The sequence below is a fragment of the Talpa europaea genome, assembly GCF_964194135.1.
Source record: "Talpa europaea genome assembly, chromosome: 6".
Taxonomy (NCBI): Eukaryota; Metazoa; Chordata; class Mammalia; order Eulipotyphla; family Talpidae; genus Talpa; species Talpa europaea.
In genome coordinates, this window is record NC_140072.1 from 74054371 (window position 1) to 74070212 (window position 15842).

The 15842-nt window shown below is 34.8% G+C and overlaps 1 protein-coding gene across 3 annotated transcripts in view; it reads left to right on the forward strand.

The window, feature by feature from the left end:
• The window catches only part of ZMYM2 (zinc finger MYM-type containing 2), a gene marked incomplete at both ends in the record, with an annotated part of 125890 nt that overhangs the window by 86105 nt on the left and 23943 nt on the right, over window positions 1–15842 (forward strand). For all 3 annotated transcript variants that reach the window (XM_084235414.1, XM_084235415.1, XM_084235416.1), the window contains 7 exons: window positions 2277–2442; window positions 3317–3351; window positions 10361–10490; window positions 11175–11290; window positions 11906–12077; window positions 13472–13597; window positions 14897–14991. In XM_084235414.1, the coding sequence (XP_084091540.1) occupies window positions 2277–2442; window positions 3317–3351; window positions 10361–10490; window positions 11175–11290; window positions 11906–12077; window positions 13472–13597; window positions 14897–14991 (840 nt within the window). The remainder of the gene's footprint in view (window positions 1–2276; window positions 2443–3316; window positions 3352–10360; window positions 10491–11174; window positions 11291–11905; window positions 12078–13471; window positions 13598–14896; window positions 14992–15842) is intronic.

The window sequence follows — 15842 nt, forward strand, 5'->3', positions numbered from 1 at the left end:
GAATGTAGTGTATGTAGTTATTTGAATAAATTCTGCATGTATTGATTTGGATTTTAGATGTTATATTTAGTAGCTTCTTGCAGATTTTCCTTCTATTAGGATATTTATTCTCTAGTTATTCCTATTAACTCATTTTGTCTTTCCACTGAATTTAAGTTTAGTGTACAAAAGTAAGCCCAGGTTTTGACTTCAATTGTCTGGTGACTACAATTTTAATATGTGGCTTTAGACAAGTCACTTAGCCTATTTGAATCTCAGTTTCTAATATACTGTTAGGAAGATTATAACTAGATTTAGAATGCAGGGACTTTATTTTTCAGGTTCTTTATGAATAAGTTAGTTTAACTACAACTTTTTAATTTTTTTTAAAAATTAAATTTTTTTTTCTTTTTTAAAAGATTTATTTATTTATGCACACAAGAGCTGGGACACAAGCCAGAGGTGTGGGAGGTGAGAGGACTCTCCAGAGACAGAGTGGGGAACAGAACAGGCAGATCAACCAAAGAACTCTGCTGAGGGGAGCAGCAGGCAAAGCAGGAGAGGTCTGCTGCGCAATGTGGGTTGCTCCCTGGCTGGCCGGGGATCGAACTCATGCTGCAGTGGCTTGGAACAGCTCCAAAGGTTACGTCTTAAACCGTTGTGCCACCTGGGAGGCTATATTCTTATTGCTATATTCTATATTCTTATTATAGAAGAATTGCTATATTGCTATATTCTTATTGCTATATTCTTGTGCAATTTAGATTCAATGAATAGAAAGCTAAACTTTCAATTTTTGCGTTTTTTTTTTCTCTTTGAATATTAATTTTAAAAAGGGAAAAAACTGAAACCTGAAGCAATTCATTGGTTATTTTTAAGAATAGTCATTGGCTGGTGAAAATTTTATATAGGAACCTTTTCATTGCTGGGTATAATATAACCTGGTTGGTATTAACTGCTAATGTTACTAAGATTACCAGCAATATATAATTTCAGCTCACAAATTTTGGACAAGAGATATGATATTGACATCATTCAGAAGATTTACAGTAGATTCAGTAAATATTCATTTATTTAACATTTATTCAGTGGGAGAAGTTACCTGTAGGAAAAAAGAGTCTGTTTTAACATTGGGGTATGTTTGCTGTAAGACCTGTTTGCAACACAATCATATGTTAATATTCCTTATAGGAATTTTGACATACTACTTATTCATAGAACCCCTGTTGAGGCACAAATTGAGAGATTCCAAAACACAGTATAAAGCTCTAGAATAATAGGAAAACCACAGCTATGATTGTGAAGTACAAATTACTTATTGCTTTACCAAAACACATAAGTAGTTTGTTAAGCCAAAAGGTAATTTAAAAAATTATAGGAATTTTCACTCTAACTAGGTCAGAAATTAATTAAGAAACAACTATATTTGAAATTAATTATTTCTTTTGGTTCACTCATTGACTAAGGTGTTAAGAAATAGTGAAAATGGGAAAATGCAGGGCAAAATGGGATCTCTGTGAAGTGAAACTCTGTCCCTAGATTGTTCATTCACCTTCATAAAATACGACTTTGTATATATGACTTTTGTAGATTTTATTTTGCAGAGGAAGGTATAGTTTAGTTCCAGTGCTGATTGTTTTCCTGGCTATAGGTCATATTTGCCTTAAAATATGATTGGTTCTAATTAACTAAACATTGAGTTTTAAAACATGAGCTTGAAGTTCTTGTTAGTAAAATTAAATGAGTATACTGAGAATCAGTATATTTGTTGTGAAACAAAAATATTTCAAATTAACATCCATAAATTTCCCATTATAAGAACTTGCATCAGAATTTTTCTGGTCTTATGCACATCTTCAATTCGACTTATTATAAGCTTTCACTTGAACCTGGAAAATCTGATCGTTAGTCGGAGAAATTTTCAATGTAATCTGATTATAGGAGACCTCTACCAATATATCGTTGTAGCCCTCAAAATTATTCTAAGATTTAAAAATATATTCTATCAATTTAATTTACCAATGTTCATTGTTGGTTACCCTATCTTTGTGTTGCTCTTCTTAGATTTCTGGTGAATACAGAAAGATTTTGACAACTAGATAAATTGTTAACATTTTCCCACTTCTATTTATTGTGCTTTTACTCTATGTTTATGATTTATATTATAATTTTATTTGTCTTTATTAGATATTTTATCATATTCTGTAATTATCACTGATAGACTTTTAGAAACATTTTAAAATACATATCTGACTTTTAAAATCCTCTAATTCAAAATGTCTGATACTTTTATCAAGGCTGCAAGGTGTGACTGTTGTAAATCTCAAGGAACTCTTAAAGAGAGAGTGCAGTGGCGTGGGGAAATGAAGCATTTCTGTGATCAACATTGCTTATTACGTTTCTACTGTCAACAAAATGAGCCCAATATGACAACTCAGAAGGGACCTGAAAACTTACATTATGGTATGTAATAATCTAGGAAATAACTTAAAAACCTATATAACAATCTTTAGTTTCTTAGTTCTAAAGTCATAGAAATAATGAATAATTGATTTTGGAGATAGTTTGGTAGCAACTTTAAATCTAAGTTTCTGTGGATAGAAATACCCTGTATGATTTTTTTTTAAAGATTTATTTATTTATGCATATAAGAACTGGGGTACAGGCCAGAGGTGTGGGGGGTGAGAGGATTCAACAGAGAAAGAGTGGGGAACATAACAGGCAGACTGATTGAAATGCGCTGCTGAGGGGAGCAGCGGACGAGTCAGGAGAAGTCTGCCGCACCATGTGGGTAGCTCCTTGGATGGTGATCAAACTGGTGCTGCCATTGCTGAGGACAGCTCCACAGGCTGCATCTTAACCCCTTGCGCCACCAGGGAGGCCCTGTATGGTATCTTGAAGATGTGTTGCATTTCATATTCCCCCCTTTTTAAAATGTAATGCTAGTTGTAGAGAGACTTGTTGGAGTGGAAAGAAACTAAAGAAATTTAAAACAAAAATTCTAATAAATTCCTTTGCGTACTATGTGTTATCTGCAATTTAAGTGAAAATCAATTTTAACAAATTGTATCTGCTAGGTTAGTTTGGGAGGAAAAACAAAAAGCATTAGGAGATGTGACTTATTTAAAATTTAGAAGCAATGTATAATTTGAGGCAGCCAAGGGAAATGAGTTAACCACACTTTTTAGCACTTTTAGTACTCAAAATTTTTTATTCTTAAAATAACTTAAATATTTTCTTCAGTAACTTTTAAAAATCAATAAAATTTAATGAGGCATGTGGATTTAGAAAATTCTGAAGGAAATATAACTAATTTTAAATTTATTTATATTTTTAGATCAAGGTTGTCAGACATCCCGAACCAAAATAACAGTAAGTATTGCTTAAGTAAGGTGCTAAACTATTAATTTTAGTGTCTTCTGTTGAAATAGTTTAAATATTCAGCTGAATTACCTGATATTATAACAGGTACTTTCATACATACATGCTAAGGAATATTAAGGTGAATTAATTCTGACTTGTATCCAATTGGGGGAGGTTTAAGTGGTATTTGACTTGGAGGCCTATAATAGATATATTTGCTAGACATTACCAATAGTATATCTTAAATGATTGACTGTCTTTTCCTGGCAACTGTGAAAAAGCTTAAAAACACTTGAGTAGAATAGAAGGTTGCCAGGTTGGTGGTGGGGAGGGGAAGATGCGCGTGAAAAGAAGGAATAATTCAAAGTGCATGTTATTTGACAAAACTACTCATTAGGGCCAACCTTAAAGGGGATCTGTAATGGAGTTGTGGGAAATGAAGGTGAAAGGCTAGATTGTGCCAGATTATTAATGGCTTTGTCCATTCACTTTTCAAATTACTCTTCAAACTTAGATCTAAGTTTGGGGCTACAACTTCTGAATTTCTAAATTTGATGTGTTCATATTGTGTCTGGGGATTACTTTCTTTTGGTATAATACATCAAATTCTGCTGAAATGTTAACATTCTAAAATTTTTGTAGGTTTTAAGTGGTTGAAATTCATTGTATGTAATGACTACTAAACAGAAGAAGCAATGCTTTGCCTCATTGTGAAGAGCAGTGACCCTGCCCTGTGTATGCTGAGTCTAACAGTAATCACCAGTGTTAGAATACTGGTATTTATACACCCTTATCCAAGGGAAGTTCTTTTAAAGGAGCCACTTATTGGCATCACAATAGGCCTCAGCTCTAGTTAATTAATAATTAATGATTAGCCATTAATCAATGGTTCTAATCTCTGGCTATACATTAGAATCACCTGTTCAGTTTTCAGAACCTCCCATTGCCTAGGCCCCAACGCAGAAACTCTGTATGTTTGAACAGTTCTTCTGGTTGATTTTAATGTGTAATCATAGTTTAGAATCTCTGATACAGATGCAAGATTGGTGTTTTTGTTTTTGATGTAAATAACCAGATAATCTGAGAAAAGTATGTTTTTCTTTTGCTTTCCTCTCCTATCTGTTCCCTCCTTGTGGAAATGTATTTTTAAATTTTATAATTCAGAAGTACATAACATTATTCAGTAGAACAATCCTATTTTAATACCAGGTGCTTTGTATCCATGACAAAGATGTAAAGATAATCACTTCCTGTCTTGTTATCTTGTGAACATAAGGCAGTTCCTTAACCTTATTTCAAAGATGTAAGCTTTTGAAAAGGCTTTCAGAAGCCCTTTCTACCACAATACTAGATACCTCTTTCACAGCACTTGAAAGATATTTTATGACAATAAAAGGATGGAAGGAGTGTTATTATTGGGGAAAGAAAAGTCAGTATGCCATTGCAGCAATTGCCTTTAGTCTTATAAAAATCCTCTCTCATCTTTTCCTTTTTTAAAAAATGGTTTATTTATTTATGCATACAAGAACTAGGGCACAGGCCAGAACTAGGGCACTTGGAGGGGTGGGGTGAGAGGATTCACCAGAGACAGAGTGGGGAACAGAACAGGCAGATTGTGAAATACACTACTGAGGGGAGCAGTGGGCGAGTCCGGAGAGGTTTGCTGCACCATGTGGGTAGCTCCCTGGCTGGGGATCAAACTCATGCTGCAGTGGCTGCAGATAGCTTCATAGGTTGCATCTTAACCCCTTGCGCCACCAGGGAGGCCCACTCATTTTTTCTTTGTAAGCTTTTGGTACCTTTTAATTCTCTACCCATAAATTTCAAAGGATGAGCCCTTAGCTGTATAATTTTGGGCAAGTTACTTCACTGTTGTTAGTCTGAATTTCCTTATTTATAAAATGGTGATGAATATAGTACCTACCTCAGAGTCATCACATAGTAACTGCTAAACAGTTGGAGGCTGTTATGTACCATAGCTCATATAATTAGTAGATAGGTATAGTAGTTAAGAACATAGGTTTTGACATCAGAGAAATCTACTTGAATCCTGACTTTAGAATTTTAGCTGTCATCTTTACGAGATTGTATAACTTCTGAGCTTCTGTTTCCTCATTTGTGAAATGGGAGCGATAGAAAGATCTACCACTAGGGTGTTATGAGGATTAAATACACATTTCATAAATTATATAACTTTGGTGCTTTATGTAGTATCTTAGTGTGTTTGAATGCCTTACAAACAATAGAAATTATTCTTGCAATTCTGGAGATGGGGAATTCCAAAATCAAGGTCATGCTTCCTAATTCATAGGTGACCTTCTTTCTGTCTCCTCACATGGTAGAAAGCTCTCTTGGGGGGGGTGGGGCTCTTTTACATGGGCATTATTCCTGTTTAGAGCTCTGCTTTTATGACCTAATCACCTCTTAAAGGCCCTACCATTAAATACCACGTTGTGGTTTAGAGAATTTTGGAAGAATGCAGGCATTGTGTTCAGCACTTTCCCTGCATGTGACAATTCGTCAACAAATGAGGACTCTTGTAACTATAATTTTTATTATTTTTCATTCTGTAGTATTTACTATAAATAGCTAAAGATGCTACCTAATAACTAGTGGAAAGTTGTGAAGCAGTTGTCAAGGATAGGTTTTCATAGTGATATAGTTTATTGACATGACACAATATTTGCAGAATGAGAGGAGATAAAACATTGAGTAATCCTAGGATATGATTTTGAACCCTTTGTTCTTATGTGGGGATTCTAGATTATTTTTTAGTTTGTACCAGAGTTAGTGAGTGCTTGGTATGTAGAAGGTACTCAATAGCTGTTTGGTAAATTTGTCTTCCCATTTTACAATTTGCCTGACATTACAAAGCAGTAATATTAGAGCCAAGTTCTCTAGCTCCTTGTTCATGACAATATATTTTTTAAAGATTTATTTATTTATGCATACCAGAACTGGGGTATAGGCCAGAGGTATGGCGGGGAGGGTGAGAGGATTCACCAGAGACAGCGGGGAACAGGAAGAGTGACAGAAATACACTGCTGAGGGGAGTAGCAGGCGAGCCAAAAGAGGTCTGCTGTGCCATGTGGGTAGATCCCCAGCTGGGGATTGAACTTGTGCCGCAGTGGCTGCGGATAGCTTCATAGGTTGCATCTTAACCCCCTGTGCCACCGGGGAGGCCCCATGACAATATTTCTTATGCCTGATTAATTATGTGGTTTGAATCCCAATAAATATAATACTCATACTAGTACCAGCCCTCTTGGTTTATATATATATATGTAATTTGTAACTCATAAATTAATCTATCAAACATTTTTTATACCCTTCCACACCTTTAAGTATATACATTTTAAAAATGGAAAATGCTTTATGTATGGTTGATCCTCATTTGTGAATTTGCTGCTGTTTAAAAAATATTTGTAACACCTAAATTTATGGCACTTTAGAGGATATTTGCAGACTTGCAGAATGGTGAAAAATGACTCATATGAGGCTTCCCACTGAGGTTGAACAACCTGAGGTTTTGCCTTCTTGTCTCATCTCATACTGCAAACAAGTATTCTTTCCCCAGTCCAATTAGTGCTGTGATTTTTGTATGTTTGTGCTTCTTTTGGTGATGTTGCAATTTAAAAAGTCCTCCAAGTGTATTGCTAGTGTGCTGTCTAGTGTTCTTCAGCACAGGAAGGCTGCTGTGTGTCTAACAGAAGAAATATAGTTTGTGAGATGAAATTTGTTATCTGACTTTAAGTTCAGTATTCGTGAATCAACAACATGGTGCATCCAGAAATTCACCTGTACATGAGGCAATTCAAATGGTGAAAGAAAATCTAGTGTATGGTGAAGCTATGGAAAATATAGATTAGTGACTTAAATTGTGGATTCATGAGCTTAGCAACTGATTTTTTAAAGAAGCACAGTGAAGGATATTGTTGTGAGTCTTTGAGTTCCCAGCATGTTACTCAGGACCAGGTAAATGCTAAACCCCTCTTCTCTCCTCCCCTCTCCTCCTCGCCTCTCCTCCTCCCCTCTCCTTCTCCTCTCCTCCTCCTCCCCTCCTCCTCCCCTCCTCTTTTCCTCCTCTCTTCCTTCTCTCTCTTCTCATTTATTTATGCATACAAGAGCTGGGGTGTAGGCCAGAGAAGCAGGGGGTGGGGGGTGGTGAGGGCATTCACCAGAGACAGAGTGGGGAACAGAGCAGGCAGACTGACTGAAATACACTGCTGAGGGGCGCAGCGGACGAAACAGGAGAGGTCTGCTGCACCATGTGGGTTTCTCCCTGGCTGGCCGGGGATCGAACTCATGCTGCAGAGGCTGTGGATTGCTTCATAATGTGGTATCTAACCTCATTGTGCCTCCAGGAAGTTCCTAAACCCCTTTTTTTCTAAGTTCTGACGGGCTTACACATTTTAGGGCGATATGAATAAAAATGCAGACTTTTACAAAAATGAACAATGATGTGAAATATAAATAAATAAATTTTTAAAAAAAGAAAAAAAATACAGACCTTGCAGATCAGGAAGCTGTGTAAGAATACCTGCTAAGTGTTATGCAGGAAAGGGGTTCATGGACAATCAAATATTCAGTGCTGATGTGGCTGGTGTGTTTTTACAAATTGTTGATAAATGAATCTATATGATACAAGAGATCACCAAAGTTCCTGACTTTAAAGAGACCTTGCAACCTTGCCATTGTGTGCCAATGCCAAAGGTAACTTTAGGTGCAAATCCCTCCTGGTGTACAGAGCCTTAAATCCATAAACAGTTAATGGGAAAAAATTCAACTAAATGCCAGTTCATTTAAGATAGGACACAAAAGTATGAATGGTATCTAAAATATTTTGGAATCGGTTCCACACTGCCTCGCCACAGAATTTGAACACTATCTCCAGAACAAAAACCTTGCATTCAAGGTTTTATTTTTGGAAAATGTCCATTGCTGCGAAGAGCTCAAAAGAATGCCCATCTCAATATTGTTCTTTTTATTTATGACCAAAAATATTATGTATCTCATCCAGTCTCTTGGTTGAGCGTGATAAAAGCTTTCAAAACCCACTTCATGAGAGAGCTCATGATGCCAGCAAAGGAAACCAGCATGAGAGACCACCGGAATTCACTTACTATCTGCAACATTATTGGTTATGTTGGCACAGCCTGGGACAGCATTAAGTGGTCTACTGACTGTGATAATTGTTGGGAAAATGTTTGACCATACTGTGTGAAAAATTACAAATTTTTAAAGGTGTTACAGAAAATCAAGTGTTAAAAACACACTATATTACAAATAAATGGAGAAGGCTTTGGGGTCATGAAGGAAGAAGATATGGAGGAAGTTTTAGCAGAGAAGGCAGTGGAACTCATTTATGAAGATCTGGACAAGATGGCAGAACATGGCATCAGAGTTCGTGATGAATGTCAGCCATAGACTCCAGGAATTATTCCTCTGACAATGGTTAAAATATTGGAATGGAATGAATTCTGTCTTGGGAAAAATTGTCAGTGACATGGAAGAATTTGACCCTATGTATAAGCAAAGCCTCAAATTTAAACACCACTGTTTTTACATCTTATATCAAGATGCTGAAAAGATTTGAGGTGAAAAGGCAAGCCAGACAAAGCTGATAGAATATTTGAAGCCAGTTTGGATGGGAAAATCTCTGACATCGTCAACAACTTACAAGGACCAAACTTCTGAGGTAGAAATGCAGATGTCAACATGCCTTCCTTATTGGCGTCTTCCTTTTCTGCAGAATAAATTTCTTCAACTTCTGCCTTGATTTTCATGGGGTACCTCAAAGTTGAAAGGTTTAACCACACAGTACACTGCCCCATTGCACAGTAAGAAGTTAGTTAATATTTTTGTTAAGACTTTAAGTTCTTAACGCTCCCTCCCTCAGGAATTTATTTGCAATGTACAGTATATGTTCACAATATGGAGTGTGAGTACTGACTAGTGTGTCTACAGTGTATTATATTTGTGTACTGTGTATGTGTGAACAAGACACAGTGAAAGTTGATATTCACGGTATGGTAGTGTTATACAAAAAAATGTTGTGATTGCATTATAAAGAAATACTGCATTTCATTATAAAGAAATACTGTAAGAAATATACATAAAATGTTTTTAAAAAGAAACAAGGTATTGATAAATTGATGAAAATGTTGTAATCCAGAGCTAGGAGGAACCTTATCCTGGTAGCTCTGTATTTCCTTTTAGAACAGTGGTTCAGTATTCACTTCATCAATGTTAATGGCATTAGAACAGAACTTAACTATCCCAAATAATGAGAATTGACTATATTAGTACTCAGTACTTTCCTTCTTCCCACACCCATATTAATAGGTGCTATGGGAGCACCTTAGCTTTAGTCCCTTATGGACAGATCTACAGCTTATTATAGATTGTGTGTGTGTGTGTGTGTGTGTGTGTGTGTGTGTGTGGGTGTGTAGGGGGATGTTTGTGTTCCATTTCAAATATTGTTGCAGTGAACATGGTGAAACATCTAGACAGACTGTCTATAGGATACATTTTTAAAATTGCAATTGGTAGGAAACAGGAAATATACAGCTGGATACTATTTTGGTATTTCTTTTCACTTTTCTTTTCAAATGTACAAGTTGTTTATCCAATAGAGGGTGCTAGAGTATCAGTATCAGCTAGCCATAATTTTTCCTTTGCAAATAAATTTAAGAGAGGTTATCTTGAAAATTCAGGTTAACAACCTTGCTTTTGTACTTAAAAGTGAGAACTATCTTTTCATGTTTAAAAAAATGATTAGAAGATGAGAAAAATTTGTAGAATGAATGAAAAATTTGTACTTCTGCTTTGGCAGTCATGATAGTCATACTGATCCTTCCAGTTTATGATTCTGATAGATAGTAATAATAGCATAATTTGGTTATATTCTTCTGTTTTTATATTTCCTCTGCAGGATTTAGAAATCAACATTAATCAACACCAGGAAGTAAAAAAGAGTGGAGGCAAAAATAAAATGGTTTTCTTTGCTTCTTTATAGGGTTCAGCACCACCCCCCTCTCCAACACCTAACAAAGAGATGAAGAACAAAGCAGTTCTTTGCAAACCTTTAACAATGACAAAAGCTACTTATTGTAAACCTCACATGCAGACCAAATCTTGTCAGACAGGTAACTTAGAAAGTTTGACATATGTACATCCCCATACTTGTACCTTATTTAATAAAATTTGTGCCTTTCTGAAACAATAGGCTACAGAATAGATTTGTTTAATCACTGTCATTTCTGTTGATTTTGCTTATCCAATTTTAAAAATTGAGGATACAGCATATTTAAAATCATTAGTGAAAATCAGTATCTGATAAAGGTCTCAAATATGAGATAAGTGAAAAATGCTATATCAAAAATTTCCTTGGAGCTGATCCACTAAATTTAAAGTGTTTCCTCTGAGATAATCTCTTTAAGTGTGGTCTGTAATTGTAACGATTTTGTGTCCTGTGGGAATGAGATAAAGTAATTCCAATATATGTTTTATTCAAGTTTAAAACTTAGTTCTATTGTGATTATTTTATTAAATTAAACAGGGTGGATTATGAGGAGAATCGGTATCTGGAGCCGTATTTATGTCTTTAAAGGATATTTTCTTTCTGTTAAAACCTATATACTTTCTATAATAGCTACTGCATTCAGTTTTATTGTTTGTATTGTTTTTAAGCTACCCAATCCTGTAAAAACTAAGAATTTTTTTTAAATCAGTACCTAAGCTTTTAAATTTTCTTTGTTACCAAATAATTTTAACACTGAGCATCTATATGTTAGTTATCATTGCTCCTTTAACACGTTTTGTGTTTTTAGATGATACTTGGAAAACAGAGTATGTCCCAGTGCCTATCCCCGTGCCTGTGTATATCCCAGTCCCTATGCACATGTACAGTCAGAATATTCCTGTTCCTACTACAGTTCCTGTTCCTGTAAGTCAGATTTTAACTTCTTTTTTTTTTTTTTAACTTCTTTTTCATCGAGATTTTTCAGGTGTAGGTGTTAAATTACTACCTTAACGAAGCTAGTAAAAGAGAGGTTGAGTATTTGCCCTTTTTCAAGTTAACTTATGGTTGAATCTCTGATAGAATTGTGTTTAGTCAGGTAAATAGTTATCTTGAGAGTGAATTTAGCAGATGTCTGTGTCTGCTTTACACATATTGTGTGTTATATTCGAGTTCATTTTAGAAAAATTTGTGAAGTCATAAGGTTTAGACTGAAACATACAGAGTTTTATATAAAATAACATTTTATTTAATCCTACATCAATTGCAATACTTAAAATACTATGTCCTAAGGCTTGACTAGCCTAATCCCCTGCAGGATAGAAATACCTCAACAATTCTTTAATTTTTATTTTAAAGGTGATTGCTTGTATTTTGATCTTGCTTTGTCATAAATTTATTGTCTTAGTTTTAATAACATGGTCTTTCCAAAGCTTTTATCCAAAATGGGATTATAAAGTGTATGTTGTATTAGAGTAATTTTTAATGTGGAAAGATACTTTTTAATGTTTAGTAAACCTAACAAATACTTTGGTTAATTAGGTGCCAGTTCCTGTTTTTCTGCCTGCCCCATTGGACAGCAGTGAAAAAATCCCTGCAGTAGTTGAGGAACTAAAAAGCAAAGTTCCTCCAGATTCTCTTGATTCAGAGATGCTTACGATGACAGATATGATGACTGAAGATGAGGGGAAAACAGAAGCTGCCAGCGTTAATAGTGAGCTACAGTATATTAAACCCTGTGAATAACTGTACTGTTGGTTTTTAATAAATGTAATTGTTATCATATATTCAGGACATATCATTATGTTTCAACTTGATATTGGAGTGGAGCAGCATTGCAACTAAAATGTATTTTCTATTAAGAGATCTACCCAATATCTAGCTAGGTACTTACTTATACCAAGCCCCTAGTTTCAAGTATAGTCCCTGTTTTAATTGAAATAAGATTTCATTTGTAAAATCAACATCAAAATTATTCTTGTTATAATGGACTAAGATACAAAATTAATTTGTACTAGGCTTCAATATCTACTTAGCTCCTGTTTTGTAATAGTTATCTCTGAATTTCTTTTATTGATTGTACAGTTGACCCTTGAATGATGCTGAATTTATAGGAGCTGACCACCCCCCACCCATAGTGGAAAATATATGTATAACTTTTGACTCCACCAAAACTTTACTACTGGTAATCTGCTGTTGACCACAAGCCTTGCTAATAACAGAATACATGTTTTATATATTATATGCTGTATTCTTACAATAAAGAAAGATAAAATTATTAAGAAAAATTATAAGGAAAGAAAATACATTATTAATACTGTACTGTATTTCTTAACATTGTAAGTTTACATTGTCTGTTTATAAGAAAATCTGTTTATCAGTAGACCAAAGCAGTTCTAGGTCATGTTGTTCAGTGGTCAACTGTACTAATAATTTGTATTATCTAAACCAGGGCTTATCTTACCATATGATAGGGCAGTGCTTACCAAATGGTGAGTGGGTTGATATGATTCTGTTGTATTGAAGTGTGAATTCCTCATAGAAGGGGTGTTGTTTTGTGCATTCTTTGCTTCTAGTATGTGTGCATGGTCTATGTTTGTCTATCTGTTTCCCACCACTCTAAAGTGGAAGAAATTAATTTCTTATTGTGGGTTACAATAGAAAAGTATTTCGACACACCTGTTCAAAACATTGCAAAGTGATTGTAAATAAGTCAAATATTGAGACAATGTAGAAAATCTTGGTTCACAGTTTAAAAAAAATGTTGAAAACTGCAGTTATCCACCCTCATTAGTTAATTTTTGACAAGAGATTACTTTTTGAAATATTCAACATATCAGAGTTGCTTTACTCTCAAAACAATAACTTTTGAAAAGGGGCAGTCAAAACTTTATAGGATTAAGATTTATTGTATACTCAGGATTATCTAATTATAATTACATAGTTTATAGTAGTTTGTATTTCAAAATAACTTTATACCCCTTTTTTGATGGCATATTAAGTATTTTTGTTTTGCATTTACAATTAAAAGACTTACTTTTGCCAGATTAAATGTAGGTACTATTTAAGTTTACTATTTTGATTTCTAATGACATGGATTGATTACAGGTGTAATTATTGAAGCAGACATAATTGGTTCAGATATCTTGAAGAATTCTGACTTAGAGACACAGCCCATCATGCCTGATGTACCATATGAACCAGATTTGGATATCGAAATAGATTTTCCCAGAGGTACTTAAAGGTTATTTTATTCTTTCAGTGTGTCACAAAATTTATTGTGGACTCAGAATTGTGGTTATGATCTTCAAACATTTATTTCTTCATATTGCTGCCCTTACTGTTTACATTTTTTTTTCTTTATGCCTAAAATGAGACAAAGAATTGAGTTGTATGGACTTTCCTTACAAAGACTTTTTTTTTTTTTTTTTTAAAGATTTATTTATTTATTTATACAAGCACTGGGTACAGTCAGAAGCGCGGGAGGGTGAGAGAATTCACCAGAGCCAGAGCGGGGAGCAGAGCAGGCAGAAGGACCGAAGTACACTGCTGAGGGGAGCAGCGGAAGGCAGGAGAGGTCTGCGCGCCATGCGGGACCCTCCTCTGGTGGCCGGGGAGCAGCCGGGGATCGAACCGGCGCCGCAGAGGCCGCGGGCATCTTCGCAACCCAGCGCTCAACCGCTGCGCCACCAGGGAGGCCCGACATTTTCTTTTTTTTTAAAGATTTTTTTTTTTTTAATTTATACAAGAACTGGGGTACAGTCAGAGGCGTGGGAGGGTGAGAGAATTCACCAGAAACAGAGCAGGGAGCAGAACAGGCAGACAGACTAAGGACACTGCTGAAGGGAGCAGTGGGCGAGACAGGAGAGGTCTCCTTGCCATGTGGGTTTCTCCCTGGCCAGCCGGGCTGCTGACAGCTTCACAGCATGGCGCTCAACCTGCTGTGCCACCAAGGAGGCCCTACAAAGAAATTTTCTCCAAGTAATTCATTATAGAAAAATTTTAAGGTAGAGAAAAGAACAAAAAAGTATCTTTAAATAAAATATTTATAGTATTTCATGACACTTGAAAATTAAGTTTTCTTTCAATAGGGAAAAATCACTTTTAAGTCTTTTGTTGTAAAAGACATGTGCCCTACTACTCATTATTAGAAAAACAATCTCAATGTCTTATAAGCACATTGTATAGAATGTGAAGCATTTTGTTTTGGAAAAGACTTAATAGACAAACAGATTTGTAATGAGACCATTTAGATCTTATAATTGAATTTCAGGTTATAATAATTTTTATGACATATATTTCTATGAAAATTTCATGGTGCTATTCATTATACATATTTTTTAAAAGTCTGAGCAGTTAAAAAAGACTCATGGACCCGGTTAAGTATAGAAAGTCATGTATTGCTACCTCAGTACAGGTTTTCCTATAAATGGGTACTTGTTTGCAATCTGTGGTTCTTTGTTGAACTGTGTTCATGTTACATAAACCTATACTGTTACTTTTGAAACGAAACTCTTCTGATTCATTTGTCAGCTGCTGAGGAGCTTGATATGGAAAATGAATTTTTATTACCCCCTGTTTTTGGAGAAGAATATGAGGAACAACCTAAACCTCGATCTAAAAAAAAGGTATAAAATTTAGTAGTAGTCTTAAATTTAGTAGTATTAAATTAATTAAATATTCTTAAATTTAGTAGTATTCTTAAATTTAGTAGTATTCTTAAATTTAGTAGTATTCAGATAGTATCTCTGTATAGTAATACCTCTGTAGGTATAGAGTGAGAATACAGTGGTTTTCAGGTTTGCCTGAGAATGGGAAGATATTTTGGCATTTAGACTTCAGAGTCTCTAGGAGGCAATTTCTAGGTAATAAAAATGTCTTAGATATGTTACTTCATAGAAGAGTGAATATTAGCACATTCAGTTTTTCTTTATAATTTCATAAGAGGTTGACCTAGATAGAAGGTTGTCCTATATTATAAAAAGTAAATTGCCAGTTATTTGGCAAAAATTAAGAATATTTTCTGGAGAACTGTTTTTTTATTATTTTTGATAAGACTAAAATCTTAACAGTGAGATTGAGATACACAGTTTATTTTATCTGGTCTTTTTAAGCATTCCAACACATGGAAGACTTACTGAGTAGTTTCATCATTCAGATAGACCAAATCTAAATGTATTAAGAGTTATAGTTGTTTTAAATATTTTATCAATACCTTTCTATATTTCTGATTTCCAACATGAAACATGATAAATGAAACCCGAAAAAAGGCAATATTCATAATTTCCCCAAAAAGAAAATTGAAAAAGGAATACCTGCAATACAATGAAGTTGGAGTCCTACTTGACACTTTACACAAACTTACCTCAAAATAAGTCATAGACTTAAATATAAGAACTAAAAATATGAAAGTCTTAGAAGAAAACATAGGTCTAAAGCTTCATGACCTTGGTGTCCATAGAGAGGAACCCAAGAGCAC